General features: G+C 37.1%; 1 protein-coding gene across 1 annotated transcript in view; it reads left to right on the forward strand.

Annotated features, from left to right (window-relative positions):
* The window catches only part of tgfbr3 (transforming growth factor, beta receptor III), a 123,492-nt gene that overhangs the window by 73,994 nt on the left and 29,570 nt on the right, over positions 1 to 19,928 (forward strand). Inside the window, exons 4-5 of the mRNA XM_058780035.1 lie at positions 644 to 781; positions 17,198 to 17,381. Of these exons, the coding sequence (XP_058636018.1) occupies positions 644 to 781; positions 17,198 to 17,381 (322 nt within the window). The remainder of the gene's footprint in view (positions 1 to 643; positions 782 to 17,197; positions 17,382 to 19,928) is intronic.

Raw genomic sequence — 19,928 nt, forward strand, 5'->3', positions numbered from 1 at the left:
TCTGTAATTAGAGGTGAGATTATTATTAGCTGTAAATACTTTTTTACTCCTCCTTTTTACCTTTTTTTTTTTTTTTTTTTTAATTTGCTGATACCCTTTCCATGTTTTTAAGCATAAGGAAGGTCAATTTCAAAGTGTCTTTTAAGGTAAAAACTATTATACAGTATTTTAAAACTTCATGAATTATTCTACTTGTTGATCACATGACTTTTGTTGGTAGCAGTTTTCAAATTCATATATATAAAAAAAAAATGTATATACTTTTGTAATATACCAAACTTCTCAGAAAGTTTTCACCCCCAAGAATCTATTCATTTTATTGAGGCTTTTTATGATGATATAGCAGTTGTACCACAGTTGAATTTTTTTAAAATAAATTATGTTTTCACAGTTGAATATTAGGCTACTGTAATGTGTCAATGAATTCTCTAAAACAAATGTAGTCTTTTTCTCAAGACCAATAATTTTGTCATTTAAAAGTCTAAACAAAAAGTCTTTCTAGCAGCTGAAGCTCCAAGATCTTTATACAGTTCAGATCCCCATGTGTCCTATTTGTCTTTAGTGAATGTCCTCATTGTCTTCAGCACTCAATTCCCTCCTCTCTTTGCCGTTCTCATTTGACCCCTTTCTTTGCTGTGTTCAGGTGGCGTTACATCTGCGGCCCATCCAGTCCCTGCCTGTGCACCAGAAACCGCTGGTCTTCGTCCTGAACTCCCCTCAGCCCGTCCTCTGGAAGCTTCGGACAGAGAAACTGGCCTCAGGAGTCAAACGCATCTTCCATGTGAGTCCGAGTTGCTTTATGACTCTCAAACCATCTCTCTATCACATCCCTGTCTGTCTCCCCATCCTCCCCAGCACCGCCTCTGAGCCAACTCCATCCACATTTTCCCTGTAATGAATATTCAGATTCTCATTCATTCCAAATCAACAAGCATCTTTAAACACACAATTCATTTACACTCTCTTTGGCTCGTCTTACCTTCCTCAAACAAACTTCTCCACTCTCCTGTCAGCAGAGGTCTTACTTGCTCAAAGATGCATTCAGGTGTGTGTACCCAGAGGAAATACAAACATGCTCACACACACACATCGATACACACGTAAACACACCCCATGCCAACACAACCATCTTTTAGACAGAGGCTTGTGTAATTGCATCTGGCACAGGCTCACAGGTTTATATTGACTGCTGTAGTCTGTGGATGTTCACCACGCTGCCTGACGGATGTTTGGTGGCGAGACGGTGCCAAGGTTTATACTCTAGTTGTGGCTTCTCTCTGTTCCCCACTGCTTTACCCATCACTTTCACCACAGAAACACTTATTGCTCAGTGGGTGCTCTTTCGTAGTTTAATTCTTAGTAGTTTAGTTCTGTGAAATATCTCAGCGCTGTTACTCTGAAAAAAAATCTGAGCAGCAGGACAGACTCATTTATGAAACGCAAGCAGAGCAGATTTTTGTAAATTGTTTGTAAAACCATCTGCGTAGTTTTGGGGAAAGATGTGTACCCTCAATAGCTATGTTTACATGTACACAAATAATCTGTTTATAATCGGATTGATGGTTCAATTGGATTGAAAAGACTACATGTAAACACTCTAGTCGATCTGTTTGAGCTTGATCCGAATGAAATTTGGCGGTAGATCAGAAATAATCCTATTAACAGGAAACTTGTAAATGCTTGAAATGGACAATTTTTGGATTTAAAATACCTTAAAATAACCTTAAAATATCATAAATGAAACAGGTGAAATATTTGGCTGCTATTACAGGGCTAAAAATAGTCCAAATGAGAGAACAGAATATTACCACCTTTTATATTAAAGTTGGCATGGAATAGAAATTCACCCTATATTCTATATGTGTCTTGACGATCTTATAGTGAACAAATTTAGCCATGCATCTTTCTTTCTCTTTCTTTCTTTTAACATTTTATTTTAACACTCACAACAAGAAAATGGTGTAAATCTAAATGCTTTTTCTTTTCTCATACAGTACATCCATATCCATTATATCTATGCCACAGTTTACCTTTTTACAAAAGATTTACATTCATACATTTGTTTTATGAATGAGCCCATTGTTATCTAGAAGAAACAACTGAGATATTAAGAGATTGCCTCCTGAGATTTTTCTTTTCTGCAAGTGTGTTTTCAAAACATCTTGCCTGGAACATAATCAGAATCTTTATCTAAATACAGACCTATTTTACATCCAAACCCTTTTGTATTCACTGAACTTTGAAGGGAATTCACAATCAGAAAAAAAAGAAAGATTCTTTTATTTGTTTGTCCTGGAGTTTAGGGAGTTGTTTATTCATGGAAACAATTTAGACTCCGGTTTGATCGAAGCAGTGTTACTCACAAATATATAATAGACCAGTGAGATCAGCGACTAAGACTCTCCCTGACAACATTATTGTTTTCCAGCCATCCTGTGAAACAGCGCAGAGTTACTTCACTCCTCTTTGCCCTAAAATAACAAGATGACAAGATCCAAGGCGTTCCTCGCTGCACTGAGGGAGCTCAGAGGAGAGCTGGAAAAGGGGTTTAAGTAAAGAGAGCCACCCCCTGAACAGCCGACCATATTTAGTCAGGAGAGCACTGGGCTTATTGAGAAAATGAAAGTGGGCTGCTCAGGATCTCTGATCATAAGCATAGCTATCTGGGATGGCAAATAAATTTTGATCTACCAGCCAAATGCACAATTTTACCAGACAGTTTTTGTTGCAATGCTTCATAACATAGCTGTGAAATTGAAGAATCTTTGTAGATGTCATCGCTCTGTGTTTTTGTCTTTTTCTTCAGAGTCCTCTCTGAAATAACTAAACTTAAACAAAAAAGCAAACAGAAGTAAAAGGAACCAAGTTCTTTTTGCATTCACACTGTCCTTGGTCTTATAAGTGGAGTCACGCCTTTTTTTATTTTATTTTTTAAAATTTATTATTATTTTTTTAAACACTTTTGTTTTTCAACAGCCCCATAGTTATTGTTTATGCTGCTTCTTTTGGAAAATACTATACTACTACTACTACTACTAATAATAAAAATACCAAAAGAAAATTCTGCAATTAATGAAAACATAGCTTAACATTTCTCAGTAAATATAAAAGATTTTTGAAGGCTTTTAATTTTTTATATTTAACTATATGTATCTTTAATTTATTTTTTATTTTAGGGTTTTTTTATTTATTAATTTTTTTTGTAATTTTAGTATTTTCAGTTAGTTGCTAAGGCAACATTTCTCATTTAAATTTTTTACGTTTACGTTTTTTAAAATCTAATATTTTTTTAAATAATTTTTCTAGATGTATTTTAATTAATAAAAACTATTTTTAATAGATTTAGTTTTAGTTAACAATAACAACACTGCTCCTATCTGTAGTATCGGCTACCTGCAACCAATTAAGTTTTGGCAGCTTTTTTCTGGTTTGGTTGGTTAGATGAGTGTGTTACCCCTGCTGCTGTCTATTATTGTTGGTCGGCACTCATTTACTGGCTTGTGAAATGTCTGAGAAGTGACATATTGTAAATTGGTGGTTGTTACATTGGTCTGCGTCTGTCGGTACAGTATGAATTAGCCATAACAAGCAAAAATAAGCATCACAAGAGGCCTCACTGGTTTAACTGGCACACTCTTCCTGCTGTGTGTACACTGTAAATACCTTTATGTAGCTAGCGGTTCTATGCAATAATCATTTTCAAATGTGTTTTAAAACCATAGCATTCTAGAGGAATGTAGTGCCGAGAGCCACTATTATTTCCGTCTGTGTGGACAAGTTCTGCTCTCCTGCTTATGTTGTGAATGCGGATGTAAAGTGACTCCGCATACGCAAATCAAATACATGCTTTCTTTGTCTATGTAAGGAACTTTCTGAAACATGCATACTGACAAAATTATGAATGTCTTCATAACCCCTTTAGTGGCCACAGAGAGTTGTCCAACTGTACTACGCCCTAAATTCTCTTTGTGTGAGTCAGTTCACTTTGACCATGTTAGATTCGATCTTTCCTCCAAAATTCAAATCGCTTGTCATTCATCACCTGGGCGTGGGAAGGGACTATTTTTTCTATAAAACTGCCCATCAACATATTTTTTCTTGTCTTGTTGCATGGCAAAAACTGAGCACAGAATGAAACCAAACCACAGTAAACCATGTTTTTTTGGTTTGTAACCAAGGCTCGGGTTTCAGATACTGCTGAGATTATGGATGAGAAAAATGTAATATTGTGCTAGACCGCAAATTGAGTTATTTCCTGTAGAGACAGGATGTATTCTTATGTCGGCTTCATATAATTTCAGGCAGACAACTACAGGCAAAATATATTTCAGAGGAGAACGTGCTGAGGTCATCCTTAGACGTTTATTAGCAAGGCAACGCTCTTGTAAATGTCTAGTTTTCTATGTAGTGCTATTAAAGATCAAATTTATGCTTTTGGCAGAGCCCAGGGCAACTTATGAGAAAAGATGAAGATTGTGTTTGCAACAGATACTTCAGCAGGTAGCAGTGGTTTGGTCAAGATAAATCCTCAAAGTGCTCATAACAAATATGATTGACTTGTTAAATGCAAGCTGAGTGACTAAAATGTTACAGATATGTCTGATACGTCACACTGTCTAGAGCAGTTTCACATGTTTCATTTGTGGGCATTCCCAAAATACAATACAAGGGATACGTCAATTATAAATGTCAACCCTCTACATGGTGATTAAATCACTCTCGTAGGCCATTGGCTAATAAACTGTTAGATTTCACTTGCCATTGATTGAGGCTGAGAATAAGTTTAGCTCAGATATATTTTCACTCACCTACACTTTTAACACTTGACTAAGAATTTGAGAGTTTTTTGTCTTTATAATGATCGTACTAATACGAATTATATCAATGGATGCACCGCATATTTTCAGATGGTAAACTGCAGTGTGTAGCACTCAAAGAGAGAGAAAGTGAAAGGCTTATAATACCACAGAGAACTGACATGCTATATGTTAAAGATATTCTTTCTCGTGTTTTCTTATGTTTGTAATTATTTTGCCATTAAAAAAAAAAAAAAGCAGAGGCCCAGCTGGTTCCTACAGTAGTGGGTGTAAATGATTCACATTTTGCCAAGCAACAGTAAATGTGACCTTACCTTTAGTGTAAATAGCATTTATTGCTATTTGTACTTGGTATAAATAGTACGTACTGCTATTTGTACTTAGGAAATACAGCCTCTGCCTAAAAATGGCATACAAAATTAGCAACATGCTAATATCAAACTATTGGTGTTAACTGTAAACATTAATAAGTGTGAGGCTATTAATGTTGCTTTGTGTGTTATTTTGGTGTTGATATTGGCCATTTCAAGATTATTGGCAACAGTCAATAAGGCACAATCGGTTGATGCCAACTGATTGCTTGGCAAATCAATTATTACGCATATTAGCCACCCTGCTTTCTACATTAGCATCAGCACTGGCCATAGAAAAGTGAACTGACCATTAATTTTGACTGATTGCACAGAAATGCTGGTTCCTTATGTGAGCTGATGATGTGATCTGTTGGCCCTTTCGTTGCAAATGGGAACTTTACTCCTCAAACCCTGTGTCTCTTGGAACATCTTAATAATGAGTCAGTACTGCAAAAAAGGACCTGATCCCATTGTTGAGCTGTCAGCACGCACCTCCAGCCTTTAGTTCACATCTTCCTTTTGCTCTTGGCTTTGATTTTATTAGCCCGAGTCTCATGATGACATCATCTGAATACACACATGCACACATAGCCCTCACAGTTAGTGTGAGATCAGCCAGGGCAATGAGCTCACACTTTTACTAGAAGAACCTCCTTACCAGGCATCCTGACACACTGACAGAATTCATCCTTTTTGTAGAGCAGCTCACACACACACACACACACACACACACACACACTCACACACTCTGTTCAGTGCCGGAACTATTTCCTGCTCGACGCTCTGTGAAGTGAACTCAGTTCCAGCACATAGCTGCAGCAGATGGCTCAAGAGTGTGTAGCATCAGAGCCAAGTCTTGTGCGATTTTGTTTAAAACTTACAAACATGGCTGGAGAAGAAGCAGAGGGTTTATATCTGCTCATGTCTAGGCATAAATCAACCCAACTAATTCAGCTCAGCTACTTCAAGGTCAATGACATGAGCTCATTTTCTGTTTGAATCTGAAAAAAAAAATAAAAAAATCATTCATACAATGACATCAGTAACCTGTTTTTAATTTCTAAATTTGAAATTCAATAAAGTCATGCATGTCAGGGTGTTACAACTGTCTTAAAGTGCCCCTATTATGGATTTTTGAAAATTAACTTTCATGCAGTCTGTAATACCTCTAAGTGAATGACAACATCATGCAAAGTTTTAAATCTGAAAGTGCACCGTGTATAAAGTTATTGCGTGCAGACCTGGGAAAACTTGATTTTCATGTTGGTCTGAATGAAAATGCAAATTCATGCTTTGCCACTAGGTGCTGCTTTTGGAGCGTTAAAAATAGCTGTTTCCCTGGTAACGGCTGTACACAAAGCAGCGCTCATTAACACTGCTTTAAATTAAATCGACCAATCGGACCAATCACCGCAGATTAGCGTCACGCAAAGGAGGGGTTTGGAAAAATTAATCGATGAGCATTGCTCGTTTGTGAGCAAATAAGGTAAAAATAAATCCATATTATAAGAAAATGAAAGTGTTTTTTGACCTTGCATGCATGTCAACCTGTTGTTGGGGACTCCCAAAACCAAAATATGAACCTTTCATAACCCATAATAGGGGCGCTTTAATATCCTTCAAAGAAAGAAACTGAATAGCTCAAGTTTGTCATTGTGTTGAAGTGAAAAATATATTTGAAAACAAAAAAGACAAAAAAAACATAAGATTTGAGATGAAAAGAAAATATATTATTGCACTTGATGGTTACACTACATGACATAAACCCACATGAATACAAAGAGTACTTTTTCTAAGAACTTGGCACATTTTCAACTATATTTTGAAAAGATTTTTCCTTATCTTTATTTTTCATTGACCCTGCAACCAGGTTTCTACGTCTCTGGCCCTCAAAGTTGGCCGCACATTTTTACAGTTGAATAATGGCTTTATAAGGGTGGTTGTCTGTGGATAAGCCCTGCCAACCCTTGTTTTCTGGTTCCAGCACTTGGAGGTCCAAAGAGGCAGATGGGAGTCCTGGAGTCTGAGCAGAAAGCTGGTTTTGGCTGCTTTGTATACATCACCCGGCCCTAAAACAAAAGCCCTGAAATCCAAACATCTCATTGTAAAACACAATCCCTGTGACGCCATTGCCAATTTACCGCCAGTCGTGAAAGAGCCTGAAGGGGGACATGGGTGGATACTTGTATATCAGAATCATCTTGAAACAAATATTGTTTTTGTCTGAAGGAGACCAGAACAGTTGGCGTATGTTGTACTTTCATTGCTGGTAATCAGCATGGGATATTGGTATCTTCAATACACTTATAGCATTCTTGGTCAAGCAACTTCGCGGCCAAGCTTTGTTGCAACAAGATGTTTCACAAGAAAAAAAAAAAAGCTCTTGGGTCGGTTGCACCAGCTGTGCGTAAGTTACATGTTAGCCTGGTTTTAAAGGGGTCATCGGATGCCCATTTTCCACAAGTTGGTATGATTTATTAGGGTCTTAATGAAAAGTCTTTAACATACTTTGGTTACAATTTCTCAATGGTAGTGTAAAACAACACCCTTTTTACCCTGTCAAAACAGCTCTGTTCATAGAGAGCCATTTCGATGCATGTCCCTTTAAATGCTATTTAATGAGCTCTGCTCAACCTGCGCCTCTCTTCCGTGGGGTGACAAGTAGTTCTCTGAGAGACGGTAAACTTTAGCCGTATTCATCGTGAAACTTGCTAACTAGCACATTATTAGGAAAGGCGATTTGCAAAGATTCCTAAAAAAACCTTACTCACTTCTTCTGTACACTGTAAAAAATTAAAAGCTGACTTAACTTCAGATTTCAAGGCAACATGCTGCACAGCTTTTTTGAGTTTACTCCACTTTGGACCAAGTTGTTTGGACCCAAGTCACTGAGTAAAGTCACATGTCTCTTTTTTGTTCAGATAACACAGTTTTGTTAGTTAAAAAGACTGAATGATAAAACAACAACATAAAAGTTTAAATTAAATCAGCAAACAGCAAAACAATAATCCTATAACAGTAATTGCATAATTTATTCATGCTGCAATGCATGCTGGGAACTCACAAAGCCTTAACTTTTCAACAATATGAAATTCTTTGTTCAGACAACTGTGTTTAACTAGTTGGGACAACATTTGGGATAATTTTGTTGGTCTGACAAGGGTTTTTATGTAGTTTCAAGAAAATAGCATTTTTTAGTATATGAGACTTAAAAGGTTTCGTAAACTGTAAAAAATGCAACTGCACATTTTCCAGTGTAGGTGAAGCTGGATCACGAATGATTCGTGCGAACAAACATGCATTTTGGTAGATTGTTGGATTCTGAAGGGTGCATTCCCTTCAGATACAAATGTAATCCACTGCGTTTTCAGCAGCTCAGATGTTGGGAGTAAATTACATCACAAAGCACCTCAATCGCTTTGGAGACATTCTTGTCTACAACTGCTCCAGCGTCGAAACAATTGACCTATCGGTAAGCCCCTCCCCTCGAACGCAGACTAGCCAATGGCAGTCGAGTATCAGTTGCACGGGGAGCGGAACTCCGACATCTTTAGGTTTCAGCGCCATAGAGAAACATTGGAAGATCCGCAGCTCGCATCGGTTTTATGGGGTTTATGCTTAAAAAATGGTAAAACGATGTGCCTGGGGTACTTGTAACACTGATTCCAGGTATCCTGAGAGGATGGGCAATATCATTTATTTTATTACATTTCCTGAATCCAAACAAAACAGAGCAAAATGTCCCTATGTATTCACCCCAATACAAATGAAGACAAAAACGTTCATTTTCTGGTTGTCATACACAAGTTACAGTTTTCATCTGATCAAGCAGAACGTTAATGTTATATTGTGCTTTAGCAAGGTATCTCTGGCTAAAACTAGCTAACTTTAAAGTTAGTGAGTCCATTCTAACATACAAACTTAAATAGCGGACTGTTCTCGCGTCTTGTACAGTGTAGGTCAAAAACACATAAACGAAGGTCTACATTTCAGTGCCTCTCCATATTAAACTGGTTAAATGTACATTAATTTAATCGTACCCTGCGATACATGAACAGTGTTGATCCTGCATGTTGTCATCCGCGATCGTGATGACCGACCGTAATGAGACTTCTCCCGCTTACATTGTGATCTGTAAAACCTCGCTTCGAGTTACCCACCGTATTTATTTTTAAATATTTTGTAAATCCCTCCATGGAATAATTCATTTCCATTTGGTGGCATTCTGTGTCCAAAATTGTGCAAAAACATCGTGGGACATTGAAAGACAGTGAGCAACTCTGTTTGTCCAAGGGAGCAACAGTAACGGAGGGGGGCGGGGCTTACCGATAGTTCAATTGCGGACTGTTAACAGTTCACTCAGGGCGGGTCTGTGCTAAAACACTAGTGTCAATCAACAATCGTGGGAGGGGCCTGTGCAGAACTGCGTCATTCTGCCAAGAATCTGTGAACGGCTTGATGTGAGAGAGGGGTTTGGATTTATCGGGATTTAAAAAAAAAAAAAACACTGGGTGGATTTTTATCATTATAGGGTGGTTATGTGCACACACTGCCAAGACACATTTTAGTTCAAACAACATGTGAAAGTGAATTTTGCATCCGATGACCCCTTTAATTTAAAGGAGCACTTTGTGCCATTAACTTTCATTAACAGCATATTAATTTATGGGTAGCTTGCAACCTAATAGCTACGTTCTGCCTTAACAAATGGTCTAACTAAGGTGCAGAGTTAGTTCTAAACTAGCATACGGAGAGCTGATGCAACCCTACTCTGGTAAACAAGAAGGCTACGATCCACAGACTAGACCAGCATCAAACCAGCACTAATCAACCTGGAAATTCTTTCTGGTCTGAGCTGTGATCTTCAGCAGGGTCTTGTTAAATTGGGGACTGTGTTCGATCTGGCAGATGTTTATGAAATGATGGCGCAACATTTTGAAAAGTTTGGCTGTTGTAAATTTGTTGCTCTTTCTGCATTTGCCAAGTGGCTGTTTTCCTGATTTTTATTGCCTTGGGAGTTTAGCAAAAAACAGTCTCCCTCTCCCTCTGATTTTTAATTGAAACCATTACGGGACCAATATTGGTTTTGCGATGGAGGTTGATCTGCAGGAACGCTCTTCTGTGGCACTTTCAGACAGATGGTGTTGTTTGTTCCACGGCAGTCTCTCTCTCCAGTTCACAGGAACACGACCGTGGAATTTTGCCAGGAACTTGATTAGCTTTCTGGAGTGAGCGGAACAAATCACCCACAAATTTATTTACCGCCTTCATCTCTTCAGCACGTCATGGCATGTTTTTTTTCCCCTGAAGCGCACGTCGCATCTCTTTACTCTCACGTCTGTTTCAAACACTTCATCAACTACTACAGGTATTTGTGCTTTCTCAAGAAGAGGGCATTTCATAGTGAGATTAGTGTGTGCTTATAATTGATATAAACCATCTTTTCCTATTCTCAACATATGGTTTTAATATGTAAATGTTGATAGGCAGAAGGTGCAGGAAATCCAGTGAAATATGCTTTTAGGAAGCATGTAAGGGTACTAGGTGGAGGACAGATGTTAATCTGAGTCATTCTGAGGACACAGGTGTGATGGAAACTGTGCAAATGTTGCCTTCTTTGGCTGAGCCGTAAATGTAGGTAGCATTACAAAACCAGTGTAAAAACCATGGCAGCAGTGGGGTGTAAAATTTCATAACCCAATTTTTCAAACCTTTGGATCAGCAAATGCCAGATGTCAGGCTGTTCTTGCTTTCTCAGCAGAAGCAGATAAAACATTTTGGTTTGGCTGAATGATGTGATATTTAGTTGGGCTGTGTAAGACTCAGCAGCTCTGTAGGACATTTCTGAATCCATCAGGTTTCCTCACAGGGGTCTTTCAGTGCTCCCGTGAGCCTCAACACAGACTCAGACGGAGTCAGACTCCTGAGAGCAGAGCATGGACATTAGCTCATATCGCTGAGCTAACCCAGGGCTAAGCTCCAGTCTGGACCTGTTTACTGACAGATAAGGCATAAACAGGAAGATTTATGCAGGGCTAAGACTGTTGAAATGTTCCAGACAGGTTCTTGTGAGAGTGAGAAGAGCAAGACTGAGAAGCAACGACACCCAAGACACTGAGGGAAACGTCATTCTTCTCAAATCAGACTCTGCTCCAATACAGGCACTGTTTAGTGGACAGAAAATCTATTTTTTAGTCGTTTTGTATCTTTATTTGATAGATAGAGTGCAAAGCTGAGCAGTGTCACCCAACGGGTCATATTCACTACTAAAGGCCTACAAATGTTCTTACTTATATTAACAGAAAAGTTTCTCATGCTAAAATTTCTTTTTAACAGGTGCATACATGCATAAATTGGTTTTTACCCTTTAATTTAGATGTTTTTGATTTTAATTTTGATTTCTAAGTAAGGCACCATGTTAACAGTTTGTGATTTGGATTCATCCAAACCATCTCCATTTATGGACTTTCTGCATAATCACTCCTGAGAACATTTAAAGGGGTGGTTTACTGTTTTTTTTTCTAGGCTTTATTGTGTTTATGGGGTGCAGTCTAACATGTTCATGCTTTATTTTTCATATAATTTACCTTTATTCCACACCTCTCTGTCCCTTCTCTGACAAACACATGGATTATTTCCTGTTTTTATGAAGCCCCTCCCTCAGAAATACGTGATGGGCTCTGATTGGTTAGCTGGCTCAGTGTGTTGTGATTCACTAAACCGCCGAGCGTGCGTCTAAATGTCCCGCCCCTCAGCTTAGCGGCATGTGCTCCGGTTGTATTGTAAACAATGGCGTCATCTATATTGCTTATCAATTTGAGCCCAATTGAGACGCAGAGGATATTAGTGAAGAGGATCGCGCAGAACCTGTGCAAGCACAGCTCTTAATGGTATGTTTGTTTGTTTGTTTGTTGTCTCATACGTTTAGATACGCTGTTATTATGCTACTGCTTATGTTAGCTTTTAATATACAATTTTATTCTGATTAAAGCTTTAATACAGTATGGCAACCGCACACGCGTCCATGTATAACGCTTCTCATTGCTATGTGAAAATGTATAATTGGAACAGTTTGTTGGAGCTGATCTGACGATCTGAATGAGAGAGAGAGAGAGAGAGAGATACAGAGCTGGGCGACGCGAGGAACAGTATTAAGAACTGCTGTTTTAGAACATTAATTTTGAAACTTGTGAATCCATTAGAATCGTTAGAAGACAGAATCGCGATTCATATATGAATAGATTTTTACGTGCACCCCTAGTTTTCTCTTCCTCTTCTCTAAAGCAGCACAGCATGGCCTCGCCCCTTCCTTACATGTTCCTGAGGGCGGGGTTTATCTGGGACCGTGATGTATCAGACCCGGGAAGTAGTTCGTTGTAGTCCCTTACCAGCCGTTTTTGTAGGCATTAAAGGTCCAGAATTTTAAAAGACATAAAGAGATATCTCTGTTTGCATTGAACTTTCAGCGCTGCAACTTTGCAGATATTGTTTATGCTCAAACAGCAACATTACACAGTAACTAACGTTAAAAAAGTGAAATTGCAATCAACCACGCCTTTAATATATATATATATATATATATATATATAAATATTTAAATTAATATATTTTTTATGCTTTGCTTATATTTTTTATTATTTTTATTTAAATTAACACATTATTTAATAATTTTATTATTTAAATTAAAAGCAAAAGTTACCTTTGAGATGCTCTGATGAAAAAGGCTTATTGGAATAACAAATATAACCATAATCTAATAGACTGAATTATTATTATTATTATTTTTTTTCTTATTTACTCTGGGTCATGTTTCATAAAGATGCAGAAATAAGAACTGACTTTTGGGATTGGGATGAGGGTTTACAGCCTGAGGTAACTGCCTCCCACGGAGAGATTCTGCTGTTAACACACACCACTAATTATGCTCAATAAAGGTGAGCTGCAGCTTTCAGCACACACTAACCTCACTTTACTGACACTTACCACATCACTCATGAGACGCACTGTTGAAAATAAACCCACTTTTTAATTGCTCTGTTTAATTTTTGTTTACAAAAGTCTGTGTACATAAATTCATAGTTACCTGTGTTTTTACTTCTCATTCTGAAGTCATTATTACTAAACATTACATTATGCGTCCTTCTCAGGTACAGTATTTAAACTAATCACCTCCCAAATTAAAGCTTTGATGGCAATCATATAACTTGTACTTTTGATTGCCATACTAAAAGTTAGACTCATGTTGTATTATATGTTATAATCATTTAAAAACATGTCTGTCCATCTGTATGCTGGCATTGAGTTTGATGGGTTTGGAAAGGATGAAGATGGTTTTGGGTTGGGGGTCGGGGATCTGGCTGAACTCCAGAGTGGGTTTATTGCTTTCATATTCCCTTTTGGAATTCTTGAGGTTTGAAACTCTTCCCAAAGCCTGGAGCTAATTTAGTTTTAGGCTTTTCCTTCTAATTCCTCGAGACTAATTACAGCCCTATTCCCTCAATTAAATCGATAAACTCCTCTGTGTTCAGTTGAGCTTGCCAGCAGAAACCCCTCTCCTCTCCTCTCCTCTCCTCTCCTCCTCTCCTCTCCTCTCCTCTCCTCATTCCTTTCAAGGAATTTTTCAAGTAAATTAAATTGACAGCATTTGTACTGTAGCTAGTGTTTATCGCAAAAAATTATTTCGATTGTCCCTCTATGAAAATTAATGAATAAATAAATAAATAACAGTGCAAACAGATCTGAGGTACTTTCAATTGAAGTAAATGTGCCCAAAAAGTAAAAAATATAATATTCACTGTATCAATAGCCTAGACACAAAATGTAAACAATATGCATGTTAACATGATGGCATTAGTGTGAATTTTTTCTTTTCTTTTTTTTCTGTGTAAAGTTTAGGGTCAATAGGTTTTTTTTTTTTTAAATTTTTTAAAAAGAAATTAAATTTCAAATAAATGCTGTTCTTTAACCATTCTATTAATCCAAAAATCCTGAAAAATTCAGAGTTTCCAAAAAAAAAAAATTTAAATAAAAAAGATAAATAAATAAAATAATAAAATAAAATAGAAAAGCAGCACATAATAAATAAAATACATTTTTCTTGAGCATGAAAATTCAGCTTTGCCATCACATGAATAAATTACATTTTAAAATGTATTAAATTTATTTAAAAATGACATTTTAAAATAATAAAAATATACAAAAATAAAATTCTAATAATAAAACATAAAAATTATTATTTAAAATAAATAAATGTAAAAATACAATTCTAATAATACAAAATAATGTGTTGAAATTATTATTATGTTGTTTTTATTATAATCAACATTAGGCCACAAATGCTTTTGACTGAACTTAATGTATTGAACTCTAGATATTCCTTTAAAAGGAAAATAACACAGTTCTACACACTGTCTACAGTACAGAGGAACCCTAAAAATAACCTTCAACCGAGTCCTGAATTCTTCGACGGCCTCTATGCCGTTCTCATGCTTTTTTCTTTTTCTTTTTGAAATTTATCACTTCTGGCAAGGATGGGGTGTTTGCCTGGGGAGCCGTCCAGAGGTCGAGCAGATGTTCCTCCTGGTACTGGGTCATGCACCGGGACAGATCTTAGCTCCTTCAGCACATCATATACCTCTCTTTATCTCTCCCTCTCCCTCTCCCTTACTACACCTTTTCTGTCTGTCACCGCACAATAGTACACAGGATCCTGGCTGTAGTTCAGATTGGCTGTCTGGCTCTCCGCTCAGCTCGTATGGGGTCCATCAAAGCTGTGGTGTGATATAATGGTTTAATTGGGTTTGCCAGCACGGGGCCGGCTGAGCGCAGAAAGAACACCTTTGGGAGAATGAGAGCGAGAGAAATGAGTGGAAAAAAACCTCACAAGCATGGAAATGTAATGAGTCTGGGCTGTCTAGACCTTGTGCTTTGCTGTGTGGAGCTGTACGGCGAGTTTTTCAACATATGTGAATGTTTATCTCTCTGAAATGGAGCATGTGGACCCAAGGTCCATTTGGAGCAAAAAGGGAGGACTTTCGGAGCAAAGCCCGCCCTAGACAAGCAAGACAGCATGCAGAGAAACTCACAACACAATTCTTCATACATTTACTAGAGCATATGCACAACTATTAAATTAAACTTAAACACACACCTTTTCTTACCTAGCTCTTACCTTCTTACATTAAACTCTTTGTAATTGCTATAATTTGCATCTCATTCTTTAAACATAGCATTTGAAGGAAATCAAGCACGTAACACATAGTTAGAGAATCCTGGATGAAAGGTTAGCTGGCAGAAGTACACGGCAGTGCTTATGCTGACAGGACTCCTCAGTCGTGAGCTGCTGTGACAGCTGTGAAGTGTACATACGCTGTTATTCTTCCTGTCCACTACTACACTAACACTGCTCTCGCTTGCTCTCTGTCTAACTATGTTTACATGTAGAATAACGATCTTTTTATAATCAAAATGATAGCTCAAATACAACGAAAAGTACTAAAATGAAAACACAGTTGGAAAAAGTAAACTGATCTCGGTCTAAAATGAAAGTTTTAATGTAATGCATAGAAAATGCATATTTGGTAGGTGCATATTTTAAATGATTGGTTATGCTGAAGAATAATTGGCATGTAAAGCTTTAAATTTAACTGTTTTCACCTTGCATACATACATTTTCTGCAGGGGCTGTGTTTTCTTTATTAAAGTCACATAGCACAAAAATGAATTCCTATATTGAACTCTTTATCCTATAATTCTTAAACTGTAAATTACAGGACATTTCTCTCTCCCACCAGTCTGTGCTACATACTTTTTTCCATGTCTAGTTATTGATGGAAAAAATAATTTTGAGAGTTCGAATTCTTAAAAAGCTACTATTGTTTTTCTTGTAACCAACTTCTTTAATCAGCTGGTTGCATTTCCCAGCATAAATGCTGCTCTTCACATGCACAAAAATAGTTTTCTAATACATGTGATGCACATCTGTACATATAAACAGTATGTTTGCAATCTGCAGTCAGATTTAATTTATTCACATGGACAAAAGGTCTGCATGTAAACAATCACTGTCTGCTAAACATATTTGAAATGTACAGTAATACCAGTATACTTAGACTAATTAATAGGATTGAATGAATATTTAAAAAAAAAAAATAGAAATGAAAGAGTGCATTGTGCGATAGCATTTTGTGCAGCATTATCTATGTGTATACTGCATATTTTGGCAAATGTAGTATTCTGTGCACATTTGCAGTGTCTAAATGCTGCGTACTGCTTGATATGAAGTATTTGATCCCCTAAAGTCTGACTTTGATGGTGTGCATGTGTGAAAGTGTGTACATATGTTGTCTATAAGGCTAATCTCAGCCGTGTGCCGTCTATCCAAAGAACCTCCTGCCCATCTCCTCTGATGCACAGCAGTGTGTTATATAAACAGTGGAAAGCAGACACCTTATTGTGTAAGAGGACCATGTGTGAAAATATGAAGCACACATTCAAAGAAGGTTTCAAAAATCCATCAGGGCAGAGTGTTAAAGATGTGTTTTGGCAAAGATCGCATGGAAGGTTTCATTTTGGAAGGTTTTCATTTCTTTTTCCTTTCCTCTCGTAATCTGTAGTTTTGCCCTTAAATTTTATTACTTAAGACCTTCTCGCTGTAAAATGGGATGTGCATATCAATACAGCTTTGAGTTTTATGGGCCTGTCTTCATCAACAGAGAAATCTTTGTCTCTTGAACTGTCAAGGGGAAAAAACACTCCACAAGTTAACAAAAGGGGTTTGTATTGTACGTTGGGGTGGCTCAGGCAGAAAATCGGACAATTTGTCTTTGTAATACAATTGTTAAAAATTTCCATTACTAATTCAGAAGCTACTGTGTCAAAGTGATATGGAACTAGCGGTTATTAAACCTGGAACTACTACATAGCTGTTTAATTATTGAAAATTGATCAATCAACCAATCAGAATCAAGAATTTAACAACGCTGTTGTAGAAAATGTGTTAACGGCTTTATTTTGTTGAATTCTTAGGTTGCAGAGGGATCTGAAGTGCACTTTGAGGGAGGAAATTTCTCTGAGTCGTGTGAGGTGAAGGTGGAAAATCTTCCTCATGGCAATGAGCACCTGCTTTCTTGGGCCCATCAACGCTATCGTGCAGTTACCTCTTTCAGCGAGCTCAAGATGGCCCATGACGTCTACATCAAGGTTGGAGAAGGTTTGTAAATCAGAGCACACACAACACTTTATAATTCCCTTTTTAGGTACCTGTTGCGCAAAACTTATTTTTATAGTTATTATTAATATTCTTTTGAGTCCATGACAAAGTTACAAATCAGTATTTTGGTCTTTTTTGTAAAAACAAAACAAAAAAGGGCTTAAATGCAAATACTTGAAGCTAAATATAGTAAGACTTTACAGTGACTATATCTTGAAAATTTTTTCTTATCCCACCACATTTCTCATAATTATATTATATAAAAAAAGAAAAATAAATGTAATTCAAGATGTAAAAATAAACTGAATTTAATTTAATAATAAAATAAGGTATTTTTATATATAACATTTATTTTCTCTTCAATAAATGTTTGTTGCGCCAAAGACAGTTTTCCACTTGGTAAACAATATCATTTCTAAAGTAATTAGTACATTTATTTTGCTTTAAGAATGTTTTTACTTGAAAATCAAACTGATTACTTCAAATCAAATACTGATTAAGAAAATGATTTGTGTTTTTAGCTGCCTTTGAACTTCAATCATGGCACAGCACAGGTTAATTCACTCTCAGTGGTGCCTATTGACTGTGTTTAGTAACCAAACCCATGGGTAATAACACAAATCCCAAAGAAGCCACCTCAAGTCATTCTGATTTGCACTGGGCAACGTTCAGTTTCATTTAAAAACAACATGGCAAAATCTGTGGGCTTTTTAAATGGCAGATTTTCTCTTTGCCTCTCATTTGTAATCAGATGATTTGCTCCCTTCTTTTCTGTCAGACTCATAAGCAACCGAGTGATGGAGAATTGATGGAAAGGCCAAGTAAACATACGGGAAGAGTTTCGGGCGAAAACTTTTGACTGCCAGCTTGTGCGTACGGGCCCTTTGCCAAACCTGAAGCCTTTCACAACAGTCCTTTTAAAAAGAGAAGGATGAGGAAGAATAGCAGACCGAGAGGAAAAAGGCAATGTGCGAAGGGAAAGTTTGGCAGGGAAGGTATAGAACAAGCACAAAAGAAAATAGAGCCCAAAACAGAAAGTCCAAATTTATTGCAGTACCAAGAAGCCCTGCAAGATGGCAAAGTATCTTAGCCATCTGCCCAATGACATGAGCCGCAGGGGGGAAATTGGCTTATTCTCAAAGGAAACAGTTTGGGGGAATTTAACTTGAAACCGACTGTTGGACTTTGATATGATGTTTGAGTCAGACATGGCTGCCACATTCAAATAGATTTTGTTGTTTACTTGTTGAGGGCATGAAAGAGAGAAAGTAGAAACAGATACTTGCAAAATACGCGCCATTAGCGCAGAGAGCCGCAGGACTTGTTTGAAGAAAGAAAAAAAGGACAGATCCGGCTGTGTGTTTCACCCAGGGCACCATCGTGTTTCCCCTGCTGAGTTCTAAGACCAAACCAGCAACACGTCTGACTTCAGCATCTCTCTGCTGTCAGGTTGCCCGGTTAAACTGCTGGTGCTCATTTTTCAGTCCGTAAAAGAACATAAGATTCAAGTACTAGAAGAAAGTAATGACTGCATCGTTCAAAGTACACTTTCCTGTCTCTGAGCCTGTTTCAGTCAGGCCCGTAAAACATTTGGCCCTGTGTCGTTTTGAGTTTGTGGTTTGGCAGCGACTCAAAAGGCTGTGTTTACCTCTACAGGAGAGTTCTGGCCTTCTACTCTATCTCTACCCTTTGTAGCTCGGCATGAGAGCGGACATGCTTCCGATCTGTTTGCTGCTGAGAACAGGCAACCCTCTTTCCCCCAGTACCTCAAAGAGCCAGGAAGAGCCGAGAGTATGAGATGCCAGCCTTTTCATGATGAGTTCACACTCATCACCCTTGCGCTTTGTCCAAAAGCGTAATGGCCAAATAAGGAAGCATTTGTCTTCTGTCTCTCTGGGGCAAAGAGAAGAGCCATTATCTCTTTTGTGGAGGAGCAAAGAAAACCATGTTCAAGCGGAGAGGATTTCATTTATTTTTATTTTCTGTAGGGAACTGAAGGCGGAGTACTGTGTTTTCACTGATTAATAAGAATTTATAAGGGATTAATCTGCCAATATTTGGCCATTTGTGAGAATATCGTCATCGATGTTTTAATTAAATGTTGAAAAATTATAATTATTATTATTAATTTTAGCATGTCTATGTACAATTAATTAATTGGATCAAAAGTTTTGAATCAGTAAGATTTGTATTTATTTATTTGTTGGTTTGCTTGTTTGAAAGAAATTTATACTTTTATTCAGAAAAGGATGCATTGAATTGATTAAAAGTGACCGTAAGAACGTTTTTATTTTAAAATAAATGTATTTTCTATTTAAAATAAATGTTGTTTACTTTAAAACTTCGTAAACTTTAAAAACTGAGCAAAATATTTTCAAATTAAATATAATAATATATTAAATATTTTTAATAATACATTAATAATAAAATAGAAAACTATTTACATTATTTACAACTATTTACAAAATGTTAGAAAACAGTTTAAATTGTAATAATATTTCACAGAATATTTGTCATTTAAAAAAATCCTACCGCTTCCCAAACCTT

Source organism: Onychostoma macrolepis, chromosome 06, assembly GCF_012432095.1.
Source record: "Onychostoma macrolepis isolate SWU-2019 chromosome 06, ASM1243209v1, whole genome shotgun sequence".
NCBI classification, from domain to species: domain Eukaryota; kingdom Metazoa; phylum Chordata; class Actinopteri; order Cypriniformes; family Cyprinidae; genus Onychostoma; species Onychostoma macrolepis.